At 28.6% G+C, this 23,380-nt stretch overlaps 1 protein-coding gene across 2 annotated transcripts in view; it reads left to right on the forward strand.

Annotated features, from left to right (window-relative positions):
* The first annotated feature begins 3,980 nt into the window (after positions 1-3,980).
* The window catches only part of LOC148234290 (uncharacterized), a 111,588-nt gene continuing 92,188 nt past the window's right edge, over positions 3,981-23,380 (forward strand). For both annotated transcript variants that reach the window (XM_088187765.1, XM_088187766.1), the window contains exons 1-3: positions 3,981-4,027; positions 4,324-4,705; positions 7,241-7,330. In XM_088187765.1, the coding sequence (XP_088043891.1) occupies positions 4,652-4,705; positions 7,241-7,330 (144 nt within the window). In that variant the 5' untranslated portion in view covers positions 3,981-4,027; positions 4,324-4,651. The remainder of the gene's footprint in view (positions 4,028-4,323; positions 4,706-7,240; positions 7,331-23,380) is intronic.

Genomic DNA, 23,380 nt, shown 5'->3' on the forward strand with positions numbered 1-23,380 from the left:
ACAATTAAAGATACAAATATTTGTAATTATTTGCTTTTCATATTATTTTTACCTTCCCCATTAAACCGTGTATTATTGCATATAAAATTAATATATATTTAAAATAACAACATTTTTCTAAAAATATCAAAATTTTATATTTTAAAATTTATTATTTCTTAATCAAAAATAATATGTTCTTTTGAACAACAATCTAAACATAATTTAATATCCTAAAGAAGAAAAAAATATATAAGTAATAATAAAAAAAAGATGAAATATAAGTTACACTAAACTTAAAATCTTAAAGAAAAAGATGAAATTAACATTAAAATAAAAAAATATATAATTTATAATAAAAATAATATTAATATTAGTGCGTCTCAACAAGAGTTAAATTCCATGATAAATCCGATTAAAACCCGATACAATTATTGATAGTATCATAATATTTTTTATATTTAAGCAACTACATAAATCATTGTAAAATATTGTAAATTAATAATTAGATATTTCTTATTTTTAAACACTTAAATACTTTATTGCATGAATTTTTACTGCTGTAAATTCAGAGCTTGAATTTGACGCCTTTCCTCGAAAATAATACTACTGATAAATCTTATTTTATATTACCCTAGTACTAGTATTAACTGATTTATAATTTTCTTCTCACATTCAGACATATATTTGTTTAAATCTAATAATTGTGTTATTTTATTTTTAATAGGAAGTATTGAAGATCTTAAATTTCTTAATGTTTCATTTTTAAAATTCTCGTCAAAGGGCTCACCAATTTTTCTAATTGTCTCACCAAAAAATTCTGATTCAGCTCAAGTCTCTCGTATATTTGATCGTATGCTCCATACTCCAATATCTACTCTACTCATTTGAAATAAAAGTACCAAAACCTACTTAAGTTATCCGAATCTCCTCCTTAGTTGCTCAATTATGTGTCAACGGCGTCTGTGTATGCATTGTAAAATTTTAAGCTTCATTTAAATTACCATATTTAGTAAAAGCTTTATACTCACATTGTTTCGGAAATTTTCATTTCCTATTTTCCCTAAATATAAGGTATACATCCAACGACAATAAAAAGAGTTATGGTTTTTTCTGTAGTAAAATATTGACCCTATCTATTTTCACCAAGATGTTCCACATTATGAAGCTGAAGATAAAGTATATAAAGATAATGTGAAGATAAACACTGTAGATACAGATTTTTGGACGACCACTGAGTACTGCAAACAGGTAAGTATTTTTCATCTGACGAAGAGAAGACAAAACAAATAAATTTGTGACTGTAACAAAAAGTGTCACAATTTTTAGTAATTCGATAATACACTCCTTTATATTTTTCAGCCATATTTTCGCCATTACCATTCCACTGAAGTCTGAAATATCCAATATCAAAGTTGCCAACTATGCAATTTTTCAGTCTCTTTTCAGTTTACTGTATGATTGGATGTATGAACCTTTCTTTTATGATGTTATCATATGAGTCATTTTCGCACTGAGTACTATAGATAAATAGAAAAGTACTTTGCTTAGTGAATTTCATCAAAAATATGTATAGTTTTTTCTTGTGTGTTTTATTAATAGTTTTAATAAAAATAATATTAAAACGCAACAAAATTATAAAATTTGTAGAAACAACTAAAAAAATGCATCGTTTAATCTAATATAAATTTGGTAGCAGGGTTTTCAGAAGGGAAGGGCAGGCAAAAGGGGCAGCTACCCCGACCCTCAGAATATTAGGGGCCTCATCTTGGTAATTCAATATGTTGAAAAAATAGATATCCGATCAAAATTATGTAGGTATATCATCTCACGAAAATACTCTTATACGTAAAGATAATACGTTTTTATGAAAAAATACAAATAAAAGAGCTATAGCTGATAGAAGAACATAACATTGGTTTCTAAATAAAATTAATGATCAAACAAAACAAATGTTTTTTTTCTATGAAAGAGGGCTAGCGTATTTTGGATCTAAAGCACTCATAAGATTACCACATAACCGTAATTTTCCTGGATTAATTGAACTGTTAAGTAAATATGAACCAATATTAGTGGAGCATGTACCAAAAATTTGAGCTGCATAAGAAGATACAAGAGAGTGCAGGTTCATTATCTTTCAATGAGAATACAAAACAAGTTTATTTGTTCAAAACGCGGAAGGTAAAAAAGTTTTTGCTTTTGTGACTCCAGATTTATCTTATAAGAAACAAGCGACATTCATTATTCATTACGTCAAGTTAATCTAATTGGAATTTTCAATTGAAGAAAGTTATATATATTTTGATAAATTTTCTGATCTGAAAAATAAGATAGTCGGCAAGACTAGAAGCAGTAAAAGCAGTCTTTGCGATCGTCTTGAATGAAATCGATATAAAATCTTGAAGCCTTATCGTTGATGCACAAACACAGTTTCCTGCTTTTGAAAAGTATTTATATATGTTATTATGTCTATAGTTTGGATGTAAATACTAATTTTATAACATCAAACAAATCTTATTATTGCATCCCTTAAAACAAAATGAATGTATACATACATAATAAGCTAAACATAATTAATGATTTAGAACAACGTTAAGAAACATGGAAGACAGTTTTTAATAAGTGTAAAAAATTACCAAAATTTTGCTTCAGATAATTACCAAAGTAATTATCTGAAGCAAAATTATTTCTAAAGAAATATGAAAATGAAATAGGAAACGAAATTGTAGTAGAACAATGCTGCTGAAACATATTTATAAATCCAATTCTAAACTAACTATTACTCGATTTTTTAACTTTCGTAGTGTAGCACAAACTGAAAGATCATTTAGTGTTCTAAAAATATTTAAATATTTATAAATGGACTGGCAGCACTAGATATTGATACAAATATAAAATATTCTGTACTATGTAAATTCAATTAAGGGTTGCTGATTTATATTAATTTTAAAAAATCGATTAAATAGATATTTGCAATGCAACTTTTGAATTTAATTATTACAACAATATAAATTGTCTTTAAAATACCCTCAATGCAACGTTACTTAATAAAAAATCCATTATAATAAATAAATTGAATACTCGTGTTTAAGAATTTCATACTAGGATTACTTCAATTTTATGATAATAAATAAGCTTTGAAGAGTAAGCTATATAAAATAATTAATTATTATTTCACTCTACAAGCTTTATTTTATTATGATCCAAACCAAAATATTTTTTACCAAATACGGTTTGTAACATGGCTATTTTATTATTTTATTTATGTTTTCTGCAAATTTGAATATTAATATAAATTAAATATTTTTCTAATAATTTTGTCTCTAATGTCAATGTATGTACATTTTTTATTTAAAAAGGTAAAATAAAAATATTTTAGCAAAGTAGCAAACCATTTTTAATTTAAAAATAAATGGATATATTATTTTTGGTTAATAGCCATAGATGTCTCTATAACAAAATTGAGCAAATTATTATACATATCAAATATATATTTTTAAGTTATTGATAAAAAAAATATAGATTCGTATATATGTTTGCAATAAATTTTCACGTATTTTCTTATATTGAAAAAAGAGATCAACAACAATCAATCACAAACAATAGAAATGCATGACCTCAACATTCCATTTCATTTTAACCTTCCGTTTAATATCATGTATCACAAGAGACTGTATTTATTATTCGCTCCAATTTTTAATCATCTTACTATACAGCACAATTATCATTCTTTACTAATTGATAGGTATTTTGTATACGTAGCTATATTTTTAACTTGAACTTAAAATTCAGCAAGTACTTAAGAAAATATAACTCATACATGTATGAAATTCAAAACAACATCGTATGAGCTGAAAGTTGCGATTTTTGAAGAGAGCGCGCGTCGATGTCTCCTCTACTCACATGTGCGGTGATAACGTTTCGCGTAAGTCGAGACTGCGTATAACGAGTTTGTAACGTAAAAGCTGTCGATTCAAGAGTTGGTCAGTCGAGTGGCAACAGCCACGCGGTTAGCTCGTCGTGTGCGACCGGTTTTCTTGAACACACTGTACCACTTATTTTACTATCACTTTTACAAAGTTTACATTATTAATTATTATATAGTACCGAAAAATACACACACACACGCGCGCATGCGCACACGCAATATACATTATAAATATAAAAAATATTTAATATTTGGAATTTAATATTGTTACATCATTTTTAATGAAAAAATACTTTATCTAGATTTTTATTGTATTTATTACTATAGGTTCACGACTCCTTTACATGTCAAGTAACCTAATTTAAACATATTTAATTTATCAACACATTCTCAGTATTACACATATGTTTGAATAGTGATATATTGCAGATACGATATCGATTATTAAACATGACATTTTTTAGACGTTCGCTTTAAAATGCATATAGAAATTCTCGTGAGACTGTCAAGTGGTAAACTGTTTTGAAACTACACGTATTGACGCGTCCGAAAACATTCTCATTGTTTATAGTTGTAATGTAGAAACTGGCGGTGCTTCGTGATATATGAGGATAATTCTGACTAAAATTTGAGTGAGATTCGTTGAGAAAAGCAAGGAGCAAAAGAAAATCGCTGCTGAGTCGCTGAATCCTGTTAAGAGTCTAGTTCCTAGGTATTCCTAGGAAGTGGTGACGTCGGAGGGGCATGGAGGCTGCCTGTTGCGTTCTTAGAGCCTCCGGGGATCCACTGGGGGATCAGGCAAGTCTTGAAATAATTTTATTTAAATTAAATAAATATAGGATTAAATATAAAAAAAATAATATAATACTGCTTTTTAAACATAGTGCTACATTTAGCACTTAAAATAATATTTTTGCATAAAAAATGTATTAAAAAAATTAGGAAATCAATCGTAATTATAATTTAAAATCTGATATTACACATTACTAATATTTTATTACATACATTTACAAGAAGGGTACATTAAACATCTGGTTCGAATATTATATGGGTCTAGTGTTTTTTTATTTCTATCGTGTTTAGGGTATTAGAATTAATGATTGTTATATAATTAATCAACGCATGCTAAATTTTCCTTTATTTTCCTAATCTCACGGATGAATACATAATAGTTGTTGTTTGCACTAATGCCTGGCAAGTTGCAACGGATTTTTAAGCAACCATATATTATAATACGAATATACTCGTACCTTTATATTAACACTATCTTTATGTTCTGTAAAGTTGACCGTAAAGCCAAATGCCGTATACATAGTGAACCAGAGATTATTGCAGCATCTATTCTGATATTATATTAATTTAAAACGATTTTTTTTCGTTGATATATATATAGTATATATAAATAATATATTTTAAAGTATAAATCATAAGTACACATAATTTCATTTTAAACTATTCTTCTCATATATAATATAAGTTATAGAATAATTGTAATTAATAAAATAATTATACTTTTATTTTATATTACAAAATATAAGTATTATAATATTTATACATAATAGGATAATTTATCTAATAATTGTGCTAAATTACCAAAATAAAGAACAGCAAATTATATTTTTTTGGAAAGCGAATATAAACAATTACTATAATAATTAAAAAATTTAATGAAAGAAAATACTAAGAACGTAATATATACCTATTAAATGCTTATGTATTTTAATAATTATCAATAAGTAAACTAAAGATGTCTTTATCTCTACAATTAATGAACTATTTTTATGTTTATTTAAATATTTTTATGAAGAAATTTTATTAGCAATAAATGTTATTTTTGGAATTAATTGCAGTTATATAGTAATAATAGTTATTTTTAATGATTTATATTCAGACAAAACAGACGAAAATATAAAGTATAGTTTATTTTATTTGCTATAGGTAATAAGTTATAATAATAATAATATATTTATACATATATATGTATGTAATATGTAAAGTTATGATTTGCATTTTTAGAATCATTATACCGGATACTATTGATTTAACTTTTACTAAATTTATTTTTTATTAGCAAATGAATAACAGTATACAATACAATTGCATTCAACCCTTTCTTCGTGTAATTTGTATGATTTTTTTGCGTTTTTTCTATTCTTCTATTATTACTATTACGTTTCATATTTTTATTTTCCACTCATAAACTAGTTACAAAAAAGTTTGTTAATATATGAATTAAATTATTATTCACATACATGTTTTGCACAATTATAAATAATTTTATATGTTTTAATTTTAATATCTGAAATATCAATATATTAATATCAACAGTACTTAATTTTAATATCTGAAGATATTATATTTTGCTAAAAATAAATATGTCTTCCTTTCACAATGGTTAGTTGTTCAATCGCGAATGGCTCCATAAAAGCTTTATTACTTCCTTTCGTAATTACGTCAAATGTGAATCACCTACCGACTGTTTGACTCTTTATTTCCCAAAACCCCCTTATCTTCTTTCGGCGACAGTCAGTCTGATAAAGCTGCTATCTTTTTTTATTTTTTTATTACCAGTCATCTTGGTGCGAGTACTTGGCTATGTTTACACGAATAGTTCAAAATAAATTCAAACATCCTGTGTAAGCAATATATCTAGAAATTTTTGGTAAAGTGGATACATTTAGATGCATATTTTTTATTTATTTAAATTAAAATAAGACCATCGTTTCTGAGCAAAAACCAATATATTCTTGATTGAACGAACAGCAATATTCTTGATTGAACGAACGCCATGATGATGCACAGGTTTTATTGCTCTTTTTAATTTCGTTCACTGCGTTACTGAATAATACATTGAAATTTACTATATTCTTCCAGTAAATGTTGATACAGAGCTCGTACAGAAGTGTTATTTCTGTACGAACAAACGCGTTGAAAACTGGTTAAATGATCTATTGTTTCATTTTACACGTTGAGCACGCGTGATTATTGACAGCTGTCTGAACTTATTGTTCTGCCAATATTTTTATAGTATATTGGCAGGACTATAATTATATATATTTATAATAATATTTGATAATTTTCTTCATTTGTTAGCTACATAATAATAGTTTACGTTTAATCTACGAAAGATAATTTTCTTCATTTGTTAGCAATATAATATTAGACGTATAATCAACGAAGGATGCTTAACTTTCATCTTCTCAATTTCGGTAAAGCACTCTCAAATATTTTATAATTTTGGTTGTATTTTTTAACATTTAAATTAATTTTCGTTGCATAACATATCTTTATTTTTTTAAATTGTGTCATCCATAATTTTTAATTTATTATCAGATCGTACCAGGAGCATCGGATTGCTGGGCATCTCCTCCTCCACCATACCAAAGCAGTAGTCCTTTTGCTGACGCCTGGATACAAATGCAGGTATGTGCTAGTGTATAAATGTATCATTAGTGTAATATGTAAGTGTCTGCTCTGTTTTCAATACAAGCGTCATAAAAAATAATAATAAAAAAAGCTATTGATAATATTTAGGCTTTTGTTTCAAATAAAATAATTATTGCTCCCTCTGTCTCATAATAATAGTAGCAAAAAAAATATAGAACGCAGCCTTTATTATCAAAAAACTAGATTAAATTAAACAATAAATTTAAAATATTACTCCTAATTTTTATTTTGATTGTTCGAATAGTTTCTAGATTTTTAAATAATTTCTTTACTGCATTTTACACTTGTAGGTTTTTTAAACTTTGCTTTATCTATATGCGTGAGATTAAAATTACTCTCTTTTTTTCGTCTTACTTTTACAATGCGGCGATAACAATAAAAATCATAAACACTGATAAAAAATAATTGATTTCAATCAGCTGATGAAATTAGAAAAAAAGTTATAATTCGTAATAATTAGGTTAACATAAAAAAAATGTGTCAAAACAAATGACAGATGTCATGAAACATTGCTTTTTATTGAAGGCAACGTAACTTACAGCTGCATTCGCTAATAAATATTGACTATTATTATGAGACAGAGGGAGTAATTTTTATGTTTATATGCACTAATATATTTCTATTATACATAAAGAATTCCTCACAATTTTTATCTCGGCTCATTAATATTTTTTGTATATTAATGATATAAATAACGTTTTACTTTATCTTATTCCTTTAAATAGATCTAATTAAAAATCTATGTGCATAATTATCCGTTAATAAATTGCCACTCTGCATAAAATAAATACATCTCATGATCTATTTTATTGTGGAACAAGATCACTTTATTATGAATATGATATGATATATAAAACATATAAAGCCTCTATGGTGGTCATATTTGTATTAAAAAATACATAAGTATCCGTGAAATAGGTTTATAATAAATATTTATTTAATTTGAGTGGAAATGAAATACTTATTATATTATTATCAGATTGCAATGTCCGATATTAGTAAAAAATATATAGCCCGCGATTAAAAAATATATATATTTATTTATATATTACACACAATACAACAATTAACTCTCATAATTATACAATTCTATTTTAATTTGACAGATAATAAAGGTCATGGTCATAGCAGTTATAATGAAAATAATCGTTTATTATAAAAAAAAAATTTATGTTTAACAAAATAAAATTAACAAACATTTAAAAATAAATGTGACATTAATTAGCATATTCCTAGTAAAAAAAACGTATATTCTTTACATACATTATATAATACTCATATATTATTATAACTTTTCATGATTTCGCGTAGTTTAAAGTTAAAATTGTAATAAAAATTAGAAAAGCATTGCATATCATTGCAGTCAAGTACACTAATTTTAATTGAAACACTGAGATTTTATATTATAAATAATTTACATACGTGACACAAAATTTTAGTGTTAGGGCTCAAAATTAGACCTCTTATTTATTTTAATACTCGTAATATTAATATGACTACAACTAAATGCGTGTTATAATTTATTTTATAATCTTGCATAAAACCATAGAAAAATTGATAGACTCTTCCATATAACGTTTATTGCTTATTGTTATTTACGTTCGAAGCGTAATTCCGGTCCACTTAATGCCATGGGGTCAATTTAATGAAGCGTGATGTGATTTTTTTTTTGAATGACCCTTCACGATTTGCTTACTCTTTAAACCCGTTAAAACGATAATTTTAAATACATAGTATAGTTATGCTTGATGATTAGATACATATATTTTATCATGCTATATCTGTGATTGTCCTACAACTCAGTAAATATTATCTGATTTTAAATTAGAAAAGATTAATTAGCTAAATTGTCTTTCATTAGATTTAAATAATGTTTATATTTGCAACAACAAAAAATCAGTTCTTAATAAATAAATTATATATATTAGCATGTGTTCAATTAAATACATTTAATGATTTATGATTTTAATTATAAGAAAGAATTAAGTTTTGATTATACCTATTTAAAAAACTATTTTAATATATTTAGCTATAAATTTTATATAAATCTTTTCGAATGTTTACCTTTTTGTTTCACTAAAGCGAGAGAAGTATCGTAGTTATAGTCGGATAAAAAGTTGCATAACGTAAGTTGCTATTGCAAAACAATAATCTTTCGTTCGGTTTGCTAGTCCAGTTTGCGAAATTAATACAGTGCTCTCGTGAAATCCTACGCCTCTATATGGGAAAGTTCAATTATTAATGTCTAAAATGAATCTAATACAACATAAATATATAGGGTGATGCAAAATTATCGGTATTGATAGAAGTACAAGTCTCGTGTCCATTGAAAAAATAACGATAGCTAACCTAAATGATAATATATTTATACGTTGAAAAATAATGTCTTTGTGGGGTGTTTCGACCACTTGCACATTTTTTTATAATTTAGTTTAAACACACGATAGTATTTTTACAACAATGGAAAATAAATCTCGTGATCAAACAACACTATTTCACGGACCACTTAATAGCACATCCGTCACGAGACATTAATCACTCATATGTACCGCTAAAAACTACTATTTGTCTATAAAAAATGCGCGAAAAACAATACGCACAACCCTGCGCATTATACTATTGTTATTCTACCCTCAGATACCAATCGCCAGAGTGGCCATTTACCTTTTCTCTTTTAAGACGTAAACACATTATGTGCGTGCCCAAAAAATATGCAATTGGCTCGCTAACATCTGCGATTTTCCATAGCTGTCTTTAACCAGAATTATAAAAAATTTGACACTTTGTCACAGAGGGGAAGACAAGAAAATAATAATGCCTCAAAACCCGAACACTATAGTTTGAGTATAATCTTTTGATTCGATACATGCAATTGCTACATACATACATAAATAATCGTATCTATGACCTGATATTATTTTAACAAAACAAATATATCCAAAATGTAAAAAATATTACCAATTATCCCATTGTATAAATTACAAATTTATGTAGATGTAAATTTTATTAAATATCTAGATTTTCTCAAAAACAACATATTTACTCAAGCTTCATAATTTTTTAAAAGATCGGTAATACTTTTTTTTATGATCGTTTGCAATTTATTAATCCAGTAATTGCAGTCGAATTTGCAAATGTATTTTGCATCCTCCGTTCTCTGCATATTATATGTATAAGATATTACTAGTAGAAACAGGTCAAAAATATCATAAATCATATAAATACAGAAGGATTGAATAGACACTAAACAACTCAATAACAAGAAAATTATGTTTACAACTAATTATTATAAATTAAATGTATATTTCCAAATTGTGTATATAAATTATTTATTGTCATAATTAAAATAAAATTATGTGCTCATTGTAACTTACTGTTTTATGCACTATATCAGTATAATCAATATTATACTCGCATACATCTTAAGAGTGAAACTGAATGTATATATATAAACTACAAATATTTATCTGTGTTTAAATTTCCTAAATAGTTAGTTCCGAGATGTCAGATATGTTGTCGGCAATATATTTCTCGAAAACGAACCAGTTTTTTAAATTTATACTTACCAGGTATACTCCTCTCGCGATAGGCATTTCTGCCAAGTAAAATATACGAAGGCGTCGTATATAATAATTTGATTTATAACACGAGTTTTAATATTTGGCAATTTTTGAACGCAATCTTGATGACAGACGTCTTTAAACTCATATATGTACAAGTATTAGTAGTTCTGCTGATTAATCATAATCTTATATGTATGTATATATTTAGCTTAAGCTGTCGTGATTTATTGACAAACAATTGAGACTCTTATGCCAACAGAATATTTTTATTCGATACGAACCATTAAACATTGTGCTCTTAAATCATGTAATTACTTTTTATGTAGTTTGTAATAATTTCTTAAATTATAAAACAACGCTTTCGATTGAGCATGCAGCAGTTAGTCGTTGAAACATTGAAACGAAACAAATGTAGATGAGGCATTACATAATACGATATTTTTAGCAACTGATTACCATTTAAATTAGTTACTTGTCTATTCATAAATTATCTTTTATAAATAGACAAGTAACTATTGTAACTTTGACTCATAAGCGTAGAAAAAGTGATCTAAATATAAATTATAACTTTTATATAATATATTTCAATGATATTTGGTAATACACATTTTATTTATGTTTAATTTTCCCAAAAGATTCAGCTCATCAGGTTGTTCTAGTCTTTTTTTTTAAAGTTGGGGTTAAATAAGTTAAAAATAAAAAAGTTTATTACTCTTACTAAAATATATATTCTCCATCGTTTTTACAATTATTTTGCACATGTTACTCAATTTTTTATATCTGATTCGAAAAGAATGTATTTTTTAAACGATAAATTCCTTACTGTCGTTTTTTATATCTGTTTTTGTAGAATATTTTTTTATACTTGAAAAAATATCTTTTTAGATTCATGAGGGAGAGGTTTTTCTTAAATGTCTAACTTTTATAGTTTATAAATGAAGGTCCTTTTTGCGGTCTGAGTCGCTTTTAAACAAAATAGCTAGTAGGCGAAATCTCGGAATGAAAAATAAAAAGCTGAAATTTTGCACAGACCTTCGTTTTGATGTTATAATGACAGGGGGAAAAGTCTCATAAAATATCAAAGGTCAAAGGTCACAAAATTTGTTTTTTTTTCAAATATCTCGTTTTTTATGCGTCGCACGTCATTAGATGCTTTACAAAACTTGTAAAACATAAAAATTTTCTACAAGTTTGGTTAAAATATTTGTTTTGTATAATTAACCGTTTTTGAGATATAGCGCGAAGAGTGGGAAGTGTACATCCGTTTATAGAATTAGGCGAGTATTTCTACCTGCTTAACTTGGTATGAGCTTTGAAAAAGTAAACAATCGTGAAAAAAGTGATCTCGGCAAGTCGTTTGAACCGTAATTTTATTACTTTCTTCATTGTATTATTAGGAATTAAGGGTGAAATATTGCTCTATGGTCAAAGGAATTTGGTCATTGGAGACAGACAGCGATCGGTAAACAAAAGGTAGAAAAAAACAATGATGTTACGTACATCCTTTCCAAACAAAGAGTAGTTTTCCGCAGTATTAATGGGTGATTAACGTCTTGTGACGAATGTGCTTTTAAGTGGTCCGTGCATTATTCCAATTATTTATTAACGCAATGGTTTGGTCATGTGATCATAGAGATCTTAGAGCAGTGATTCATAAACTTTTTTGGCCCACGACACAGTAAAAGAAATCAAGAATTTTGGCGACACACCTGTTTACACCAATGTATGAATTTCTAAGAAATGACGAAAAAATTAAATCAGAAATCAAATTTATTTTTCAAAAACTCTTATTGTCAATATAAATTAATTTTTAGAACACAGAAAGATATTCTTTATCAATGAGTTGGATGTACTTGCTTTCGTGAGCAAATCAATTCGAATCGTGGTTCAAAAGCATGTACGCATTTCATCATCGATTCTCAGTAGCCTTTCTCTTTTTTTTGACAGAATTTCAGTCAATGCTGAAAATCCGAACTCGCATAGCCAAGACGAAGAAAATGGTGAAAGGATTTTAACTGCTCTTAAGCTTATCAAAGGATGTGATTTCTGTGAGGAAAGCCAAAATTCATCTAACTTCAGTTCGTTAAATTTCGATTTCAAAAAAATATCGTTGCGCAAATTAATCAGCTGCTCCTCCTCACCGTTTGCTAAATTGGTTGCTTTATTGTTTGCGAATGGATTTATTATCCACTCATATTCGTCGAGAAAGAGTGATGGAAAGTAATGCTGGAGAGCTTTTTGCAGTTCAGTGAGAGAAGCGAGAATTTGTGGGACAATTTTAAGTTTGATTGGGATTCGTTGCCGCTTGGAAAGCAATCGAAATCCCGTTTCAAGATCTTGGTCTTCCACATTGCTAGCTTTCCATCAAAGGATTTCAATTTTGATGTTGTTGTGATGATATTCTCGACTGGTCCTTGCAGACAAATTCGAAATAAATTGAACTTTCAACCACCAAATCACGTCATGGATATCAAATTCAAATCCGTGTTCTGCAACCTCAAGAAACGAAATAACTTCAACTCTTAAATACACAAGCAGTTTCAAAACTTTTCCTTTCGACAGCCATCGAACTTCCGTATGGAAGAGCAGACATTTGTATTCGGAATCCATCGCATCGCATAGTTGACTGAAAATTCGGGACTGAAGTGGTCGAGACTTGATATAATTAACAACCTGGACGACTTGATTCAAAACAATTTGAGATCTTGAGGCAAGGACTTTGATACGAGCGCTTCTCTATGAATCATACAGTGAACACCAATTATATTCGAATTTTTTTGACGTGCCAGAGTTACAAATCCTCTTCTTTTTCCCAAGATTGATGGGCATCCATCGGTGCAGATACTCACGCAGTTATTCCAATTTAATTTGAACGGCTCTACGTTTTCATCCACTAACTCAAACATATCTTGTCCTCTCGTCGTACCTTTCAAATCTTTGCAAAATAGAAATTCGTTGACAAATCTATTCTCTCTGTTGTACCGAATAAAGGCGAGGACTTGAGCTTTTCCACTGATCCGTCAGTTGATTCATCCACTTGAAGAGACCAAAGTTTGTCAGATATTTCGAAATCCTCTCGAATTTGGTTTTGCAAGTCTGCTGACAAGTCTTCGATTCTCCGCGATATTGTGTTATTAGAAAATGGAACAGATTTGACTTTAGCGGCAGCTTCAGCTCCAAGCATGGTTTCTACAACTATTGCCAGTGCTGGGGCGATGACTTTTTCGGCTGTTGTGTGAGCTTTTTTATGTTGTGCGAACAAATGTGCAACTTTGTAACTGGCAATGATTCCTTTTTCCGGAAGCTTGATGAACGATGTCAACTTTTTTGATTGCCTGGTTTTTGGAGCCTCTAGATTTTCAAAGTAACTTCACGGTTTATGCTTGAACGAGTGATGATTCAATTCTAAATATCTCTTAAATTTGCTTGGGACAAGAGACTCATTAGATAACTTTGCGTTGCAAATCAAACAAAACGTAATGTCACCAACTTCAGACTTGTCTTATAAAACCGAATTCAATGCAATTTTCCTGATACTTTTTTTAAATTTAAATATTTTTTGAAAATCTCGCGACACACTTTACATAGTTACATAGTTACATAGGCACATAGTTTGGGAATCACTGCTATAAACGGATGCGCGCTTCCCACTCCCCGCGCTATATCTCGAAAATCATTAACTATAAAAAGAAATAAATTATTACAAACTTGTAGAAAATTTTATGTTCCATAAGTTTTGTAAAACATCTAATGACGCGAGACGCAAAGGAGGCGAGATATTTGAAGAAAAAAAAACAATTTTTATGACCTTTAACCTTTAATATCTTGATTAGCAGACACGATATCTTATGAGACTTTTCACCCTATCTTTAGAACGCCAAAACAAAGGTCTATGCAAAATTTCAGCTTGTTATCTTTCATTCCGAGGTTAAACCCTTATTTGGCTGGACTATAGCTTATGTTTTTTAAACGTTCAAAAAGCAATAAAGGTAACAATTATTTACAAATAAATTTTAGCATAAACGGAGCTGCCTCAAAAAACTACAATCTGTTCTTATGAATAATAATGTTTATTGTGAAAGTCAGTGCTTCTGAAGGGAAAGTTCCGCTCCTTTTATTTATTATATGTATAAAAAGATCTGAAGGAATTTATACCTGAAATACATACTCAAAAATATAAAATTATTTAACTAGCAAATTGGATTGCTAAGTTCAACTTTTGACAAATCTGGATACGTTATACTTATATTCGCTTTTATGGGCCTTTTTAGGTATCTAATATCAGCACACGCAAGCAATAAAAGCTCTAAAACAATAACAGTCTTTTCTTATCTGTCATTTGTTGGTGATCGCGCACGATAGCATATGCGCACGAGAGGCCATTTACAATGGGCACGTACAGACACGACGCGCGTAAATTCCTAGGCAACGTCCGTAAAATCGGTGATTCTAGCCTTAGCGCAAACCGCTTCTGTCATTGTTCGTTTCTTTTGTCTTTGTTCACGCCGCTAGCGACATGGTCGTATTAGGCACTCGGTAATAAACTCGCCGTGGCTACTTAACGCGGCTTCGCACAGTAATGGAGATAAGTGCGGCTACAGATTAAGATTTTAAAAAAATAATTTTGTTTATAGTTATCAATAGGGTTAACTGCTAATACAACAAAACCGATGCCTGATTCATATGTTGATTTCAAATAATTTTATTTTAGAACCGCAGGCGATTTGGATTGTAAGCAATTGAGCGATCGAGAAAGCCTAAAATAGACGCTGATATGGATCGATAGAGCACATACAGGATAAATCGTAGACCGCTGCGTTCGTTGTTAATGTGTTTTAAAAAACATAATATTGCATTTTGGCCACTCAACAGTTATTTCGCCGCAGTTTGTATGGTTTTAAAAAGCTCGATTGAAGACACTAGTTTCCGAATTTTATTATTTTCAGAAATTGGGACATTTCTTTTTCAGAATGATTTGATACAATATTTTTTATATACCCTATAAAAAAATTATTATTTCAAAGAAAATGCCACACCGTGTATATTTTTTATATAAAGTATTTAAACGAGTCATTGGGCGCAAATTAATTTTTTACTTTAAAAAAATATATTTTTTAATGTTTCATATAATTTTAAGTAAACAAACATACATGGTGATAGAAACAGGTTAATACTATCTTGTATCGGACGTTGATAATAGAGTCTCCAATTCGAGTTTTCGAGTACTCGATACTCGAGTATTTTTGTCTATTTTTCAAGTACTTGATAATCGAGTATTTTGAAAATTACTCGATTAATACTCGAAATTAAAAAAATTTTAAATATTTCAGAAACAAAAATAACTTTAACTCGGTCCGGTAAAGGTTAACGTCTTGCTTTTATTTGGCGTTTATGCCCGAAGTCCCGAGTTAGAGCGGTTACTATCAGGTATAATTTTTTCATAGTTCCATAGTTGCACAGTTCCGGTCATCGGCTATGTTAGTGGGTACGACGGAGAAATTTCTTTTGTGTTTTCTGTTCGACAGTCCCGACTTATCTAATTTATGGCAATGAACAATATGAAATATCAACAAAAAATTTTTTTAGGTTTTATGACTATGCAGTTGTAGCGTAAAGTGTTGTAAATTGTTTATACTGATCCCTCAACTTAAAATATAAATCAAAACAATTGTGTGTTTTAAAGGCATTTAAAGTAAAGTCAGTTCTTTGCGAACCGTTTAGCTCTAGAGTGAAAGGGATTCACCCAAATACATCTTCGAAGGATATAGCTTTAAATTCTTCGCATTAATCAGAAGGAGTAGAGTATTGTATATTGTTAAGAAAAAAAAATCTATTCAAGAAGAATTACAAAATGCTATTTTGTCAATAGTCGAAGCAAATAAGAGAAAAGCAGAGAAGGGAATGAAAGAAGAGAACATAAAAAGAAAGTTCAAAAAATTTTATATCTATAAAAAGCGAACAGATATAAATTAGAAGCCTTATCCAACGCGTAAATGACAACAAGACCAACATAAACAGCAACGGAAAGGGTTTTTCACAATAACGGGAATAATAAAACCAAAGGTTAGCAGTAATATTAAATTCGAGACACTTTTTGCATTATTGTTTTTAAAAAGTATGTTCGTGAAGTTAAAATAATTGTAAAAATTAACATACTAAGTATTTTATTTATTTATTTATATGTACACAAATTTGAATAATAGCTATTTTGGTACATTTGGTAAATACTCGAAAGTACTCGAGTACTCGAGTATTTTAAAATTTTAATATTCGATACTCGAGTAGTTGATGGTTCGAATAATTGGAGACTCTAGCTTGATAAGCGTCAGGTAAATAACCCAGCATAATATTCAGCGACTAATACCTGAAAATCTGGATGAATCGTATATGAACCCTAGTGTTTTTTTTATTTTCTATCATGACTGGAAGATTTACACTAGTTCTTTTTGTATAATTATAATTTCAATCGATCATAAAGATCTGGTTTTCTTAAATTTTCTGAATCTCGCGTATGAATATCGTGATGAATAATAAAAATAACATTTCACTACGTTCGTGCATAGCATCTATTGATTTAACTGTTTAATCCCAATATTTACTTAGTATTCATTGATTGTGCTAATATCGTTGTAACGCATTATTGCAACGAACGATTATCGATAAATACATATATAAGATTGCCTGTATTTACAATATAAATCAAATGTATCAGTTATACGCTATCTCCTCGTGTAAATGCCACCAGACGATTGAAATTCATTGATGCGTGAAATATTCTATTAAAATCAGTCTGAGATTGATAAGCAATGTCTTACACCTACACACTTTGTAAAAATATAATAATTATTTAATTTAAATATAATTATTGCAGTCTCTAATTATTTAAAAACAAACTATGAAATGAATCATAAAACAGACATATTACTAACTTGTTGACAACCTCATAAAAGTGAACAAGATTTTGCGATCGTTAAATTTGGCACTCACAGCTTTAATAAACACATCGCCCATATTTCGGTCTTTATTTAGACCGGTAATAATATACGTTTATTAAGTGTTGACAGATGTATATTTATTCTAAGCTTATATTATTTCAAAAGTTAGTTAAACGCCGATAATAATATTAAAAAAACTCAGTTAAAGAATATATGATTATCAACAAAAACAATTTTAAATATAAGAGCGCCCCAAACTTTTTTGTCTCATGTTTTTCGGTTTTGGGTAGACCCCAAAATTTTTACAAATCCATCAACTTTAAATGTATTTTTGACAGCTGGTATAGTGTTACTCACTTTGAAAGATTTTAACTTAAAAAAAGTTTTATTCATTTATTAATTAAATTTAAATTAAAACGAACCAAATTAAAATTTAATATCTGTTACTTAAAATAACTAAGTAGAAAATAAACGCTTTTAGTGGGAGGGATGAACCTGATGCTTTAATAATAAATTTTCAACCTAAGATTTACATCTCATGGACCTCCAATTTTTTTTCGCTGACATGGACCCCTTGCAGAACGTCGTCGACCCTTGGGGGTCGATATAGACCACTTTGGGAATCACAGCGTTCTTTTAATGTGTAATTTATAGTGTATATATACTTTATTTATATCATTCAAACAACATCACTCATCTCTAAGGGGAAAATAAGCGAAAGTATAAGTATAGATATTGCATCTCACATTTTTCTCCATATATACTATTTTTTTATTATAATAGCTATCTTTAACGTTATTACTATGCACTTATAATATAGCATGGCTGATCAAAGTATATTCAAACCAAATTTTGGTCATGAACCGACATGATTTTATTGCTTTTGACGTGAATTTTTGCCTTCTGAGAAGTGATAATTGTTTTTTACGCCCTGCTATTGGTCAAAATTCGGTTTAGATGTGCTTTATTCGATTCTCGAGTCTAGATAATCGAGTGATTTCACCGCGGTGACACGATTTTATTGCTTTTGACCTAAATTGGAAGCTCACGATATGGCAACACCGTGCAGTAAAGTAAACGCGAATAATTATCAGATATTTATTAATGCCTTATTTAAATATTTTGCATAAAATATGATTTCAAAAAATATGTTATATATATAGGCTAATTTTTATATTTACTTGTAGCATAGAAAGGGTTGTTAAAAATGTATAAAATTCCATTTTTGTTTATGAGGCCCGGAATCATTGTTTTCTCAGGGCTCGGGTTCGCTCTCGGAGGCCCTGCATATACATTATTGAATTTAATATGTATTTAATGCTATGGTGTAACCCATATTACACGAAAAGCAATAATATAGTATTCTTAATGTGAACACTGAGTTTGTTTTTTCGATATAAATACATATTTTTCTAGTTGTATAAAACAAGTAGCAATAAAACTAGTATTTTATAGTCTAAGATGTTTGTTTTGCAGTGTAACCCATATTACCAAAGAATCGATTATACGATATTAATCGATCTATACAAAAAACAATAACATAGTATTCTTAATGTGCAATATCTAGTTTTATAAAGCAAGTAGCAATGAAAATAATATTTTATAGATTAAAATGTTTGATTTTTATATTTCACTTTTTGTATGCTTCATTTGGAAATTTATAAAATTTTTAGAGGGCATGGTATTTTTCATTTACCAGGTATAAATGGAAGTCAAATAAGACACTTGCATAAATAATACTTTAAATTGCATATCTGATTACAAATCTATAAGTTATATCTGCAAGCTCGCAGGCAACGTTCAGATGTCATCTGAGAATAGAGTAAATTTCAATCTACTTTTAAAGACATGTGCTTAAATAACAATTAAAGCTGCATATTTTTTGGTGTTTACATGGCTTTATTTATTCAGTGTTACCAAGTAAATTAAGTTACTGAATTTTATTATCTCCATAGATAGTTTCCAGAGCATTCATTAACTTGAAACTATTTTGATTTTTACTAAATTTATTTTATTAATATTGTCTATTATAAACGTCGCTTTTTTGCTGTAGAATACAGTGATACTTTATGAAATTAACTAATTTCGACAGTCTTTCTTCTATCCAACCTTTAGTAACTATATCAAACATGTGATGATTATTTTTATGTGTATGTGAAAATAATGAGCCCTTTAATGAAACTAGGGAAGTCAGTTTTTCAGTAATTTTAAATTCGTTGTCAGTATCTCGAAAGAAGTAGGGCGGTATCTCCAATGCTAAGGAAAAAGGCTTAGAAGTATCTCTATTTTTTTAAGTTCATGGTCAATAAATAGATTTGATTTGTTTAAAAAAGGCGTCAGTCTTTTTTGTATCAAAAATCATTTTTATAAAACGCTGCTTTATATATTATGTTTTCTTTAGATTTAATATAAGATAATATACAATATAAACCATGCTGATAAATTATGATTTTTTTTAATATTAATATGGAGGTCTCATAAACTACTGTTGTATACAGCCGATTAGATACGTTATTGTTTTAGCACGTAAATAATTCTATATACCATTTTATTCGATTGCAGTAATGCTGAAATGAATTTCGATGCTCACTGTCAAAGCTTAGCAGCTAATTTATTATAACACCAAAAGATAGATCAGATATAATGAAAGTCTTACAGAAAATCTTATTTAAATGTCGTTAGCACACAGACGTACACTTATAATATTTAGTTGCATAAAAAGTTGTTTTAAAGGGCACCCGAAAGGACCCTAGCATTTTTTTAAAGTATGTTTATTATAGTTTTTCTATAGCAATCTAATACGATGCCGTAAAAGTTGAATCAATTTCCATGGAAAAGACGCGTTCATTTGCACAAAAGCGTTCGTTATTTTACTTGTTCAATATTTGCACTTTTTTGTAGCTTGGTTTGATTTATTGTTTCCTCCGTAAATATCGCAGAAGATAATAAAAGTGCATACATATTTCTGATAATGTATGCGAATGCACCGCTCTTATCTTTATTCGGTGACGAAATATTTTTAGTCCGCAAAACGACGGTTGAAAATCATTGATTAAAATCAAACATAAAAAATAGCACTAAGTAGTACTTTCATCGATAACACCACAATTTGATAAGCTTAATGTTTATAGGCAGCTCATCCTATTGCTATTATTCTGTATAATATATTTTTTTCTTTTTTTATTCATATATATTTTTATTATTTATAAATGTTCCTGAATTATTTTATAAAATTAGGGGGGGGGCTACAAATGAGCTATTACAAAAGAATACCTGTTTATGCAAATAACCCAGTTTTCGCATTACATTTCCGTGCCAATAAACGAATGAGCGGCATTCGAGAGCAAAGTTAGCGAAGAAGAATGGAATGCGATTGTGTGCCGGAGAGTGAAATTTGGGTGCTCCTCTCGCGTTGTAGAAATGTAGGAGAAGTATGACTCTTGCCAGGTGCGTCGTCTGCTATCGTTCACAGGTGGATAACCGAGCGAGAGAAAGTTTCCATCTTCTGGTGGGCCAGCCAGCGTCTCCGTCTCACTCTCAAAACTAATTACGTTTGAGCGACGCTAATATTCGCAACGGTTCCCAAAATCTGTGCACTAATCGCACACTATATAATGAATTAATCAGGAATTTATAAATGTTGGTTTCGTAGTATGTTTGTTGTGCCATAATGATTGAACTTACAGCTCCTCCACAGTGTTTTTGATTTATCGTTATTAAATCTAATGTTGTAAAGTTTTCTGGAAATTTTAGAGGAACGCATCTCAAAAAAATATTTTAAAATTTTAAGAAATTTCAATATATAAAATATTACGTAATATATAACTATTGAAAAATCTTAGTACTAATTTTATTTATAAAGATTTGGGTCAATATGTATGCCTATAAATTATATTAAATTACAGATTGGTAAAACATACATGTTTACAATTATTAAAATAGATATTATAGCTCTGACTAATATATTTAATGCACGTTTAATGAATGGTCACTTTCTTTCACATTATATATTCCCTTCTATTTTGCAAAAAAAATAGTATTTTATGTTTTATAGCATTTACATAAAAACATTGACTCTTGTTTAATTTAGCAAACGAACAAATCCTTGCTGAAGACTTAATAATATACATTTTTAAGCCATTAATCCTAGTATTCTTATATTTTTTTTGACCGGAAAATGTTCAAGGAAGTCAAAACAAAATGTTTGCTAATCATAATTTTTAGAAACGGTCAATCTGAATTTAATAAATTAAAATCACTTATTGTCTTTAAAATTGCAGCGGTAGTAAATCATATGTTTTTTCTTGACTAAGCTTTTAATTTTCATGGAAATAGGAAATCATAAATTTGCATTTTCATTGAGAAATTCTCATGAAGAAAAACTTATTTTTTGTATTTATATTATAATATGGTTCTACTGAAGCTTATTAAAAATAATCTGAATTTATTATATATAATATAAGATGAATTTAAATACATATTTTTTATGTAGATCATATAGATACATCTTATTTTTGAAAAAAATCATAATTAAATTACTCTATAGCATGAGAATTCCAAGCTTTGACCATAATCTTTGCCATACAGCAGTGAACGTCACACCTTCCAATTTGTGCGCGTGCCAAAGCCGAGTCACAAAAATAAAATCGTGTAACGTCGCACGAAAATATGATTGTGTGTTCTTTTTAATACTACCTGCGCTGCAATAACGGTTATTATTGGGAAACTGCAGCGTATTGGCATACTTTGGAGAGCTTAGCAGAAATCAAAAACATTTTTACACGTATGATATATTATTTAAAAAATGCAATTAAAAACATTTTTGATATATAGTGTTACAAATTACATACATATAATATATATAAATTTAAATAAATAGAAAATATATTTACAGAAAAATTACATTTAAAAAAACTCAAAATAAAATCACAGTTAAATATTAATTTTTTTAAGTCATATGAAAATCTACATAAAAATATTAAACAACCATTTAAGCGTTCTGTTCATGGGTAGTAGCTTTGATGTTTTCAATTGCATTGGTCAATGATTTGTGTTCCAGCGTCCGTGTGTTTTGGATAAAAAGAGGAAGCTGTGACGCTCACTGATGTACATATTTTAAGTATAAGTTACGCATTAGCATTCTGGTTTCTTTATGTTTTTCATTTAAAAAAATATGCAATTAAAATAATACAGTATGTATATTATTGTAGATATATTTTTATTATGAATAAACAGTGATTATTGAAAAAATGTTTTTAGATTATTGAAATAACGTAGTTTAAGTTTGCCTATAGGCAAATTTTAAAGCATAACTTTGTGGGAAACCTCCAAACATTTTTGAAAACTGCTGATTCCCACGCAAGGCGGTTTTTTCTCATCTAATTATTAGATTATTTTAGCAAAGAAAATACTTCCACTCAAATACTTCCGTTCTCTATTAAAAGCTCTAAAAAGCATATTTATTTTTAAGCATCTGGCACAGACCTTTCCTTTCTTATGCAGCAGTATAATAATATTTTATTATACTG

This window comes from Plectrocnemia conspersa, unplaced genomic scaffold (assembly GCF_051122295.1).
Source record: "Plectrocnemia conspersa isolate PC_06_02 unplaced genomic scaffold, ASM5112229v1 ptg000006l, whole genome shotgun sequence".
NCBI lineage: Eukaryota > Metazoa > Arthropoda > Insecta > Trichoptera > Polycentropodidae > Plectrocnemia > Plectrocnemia conspersa.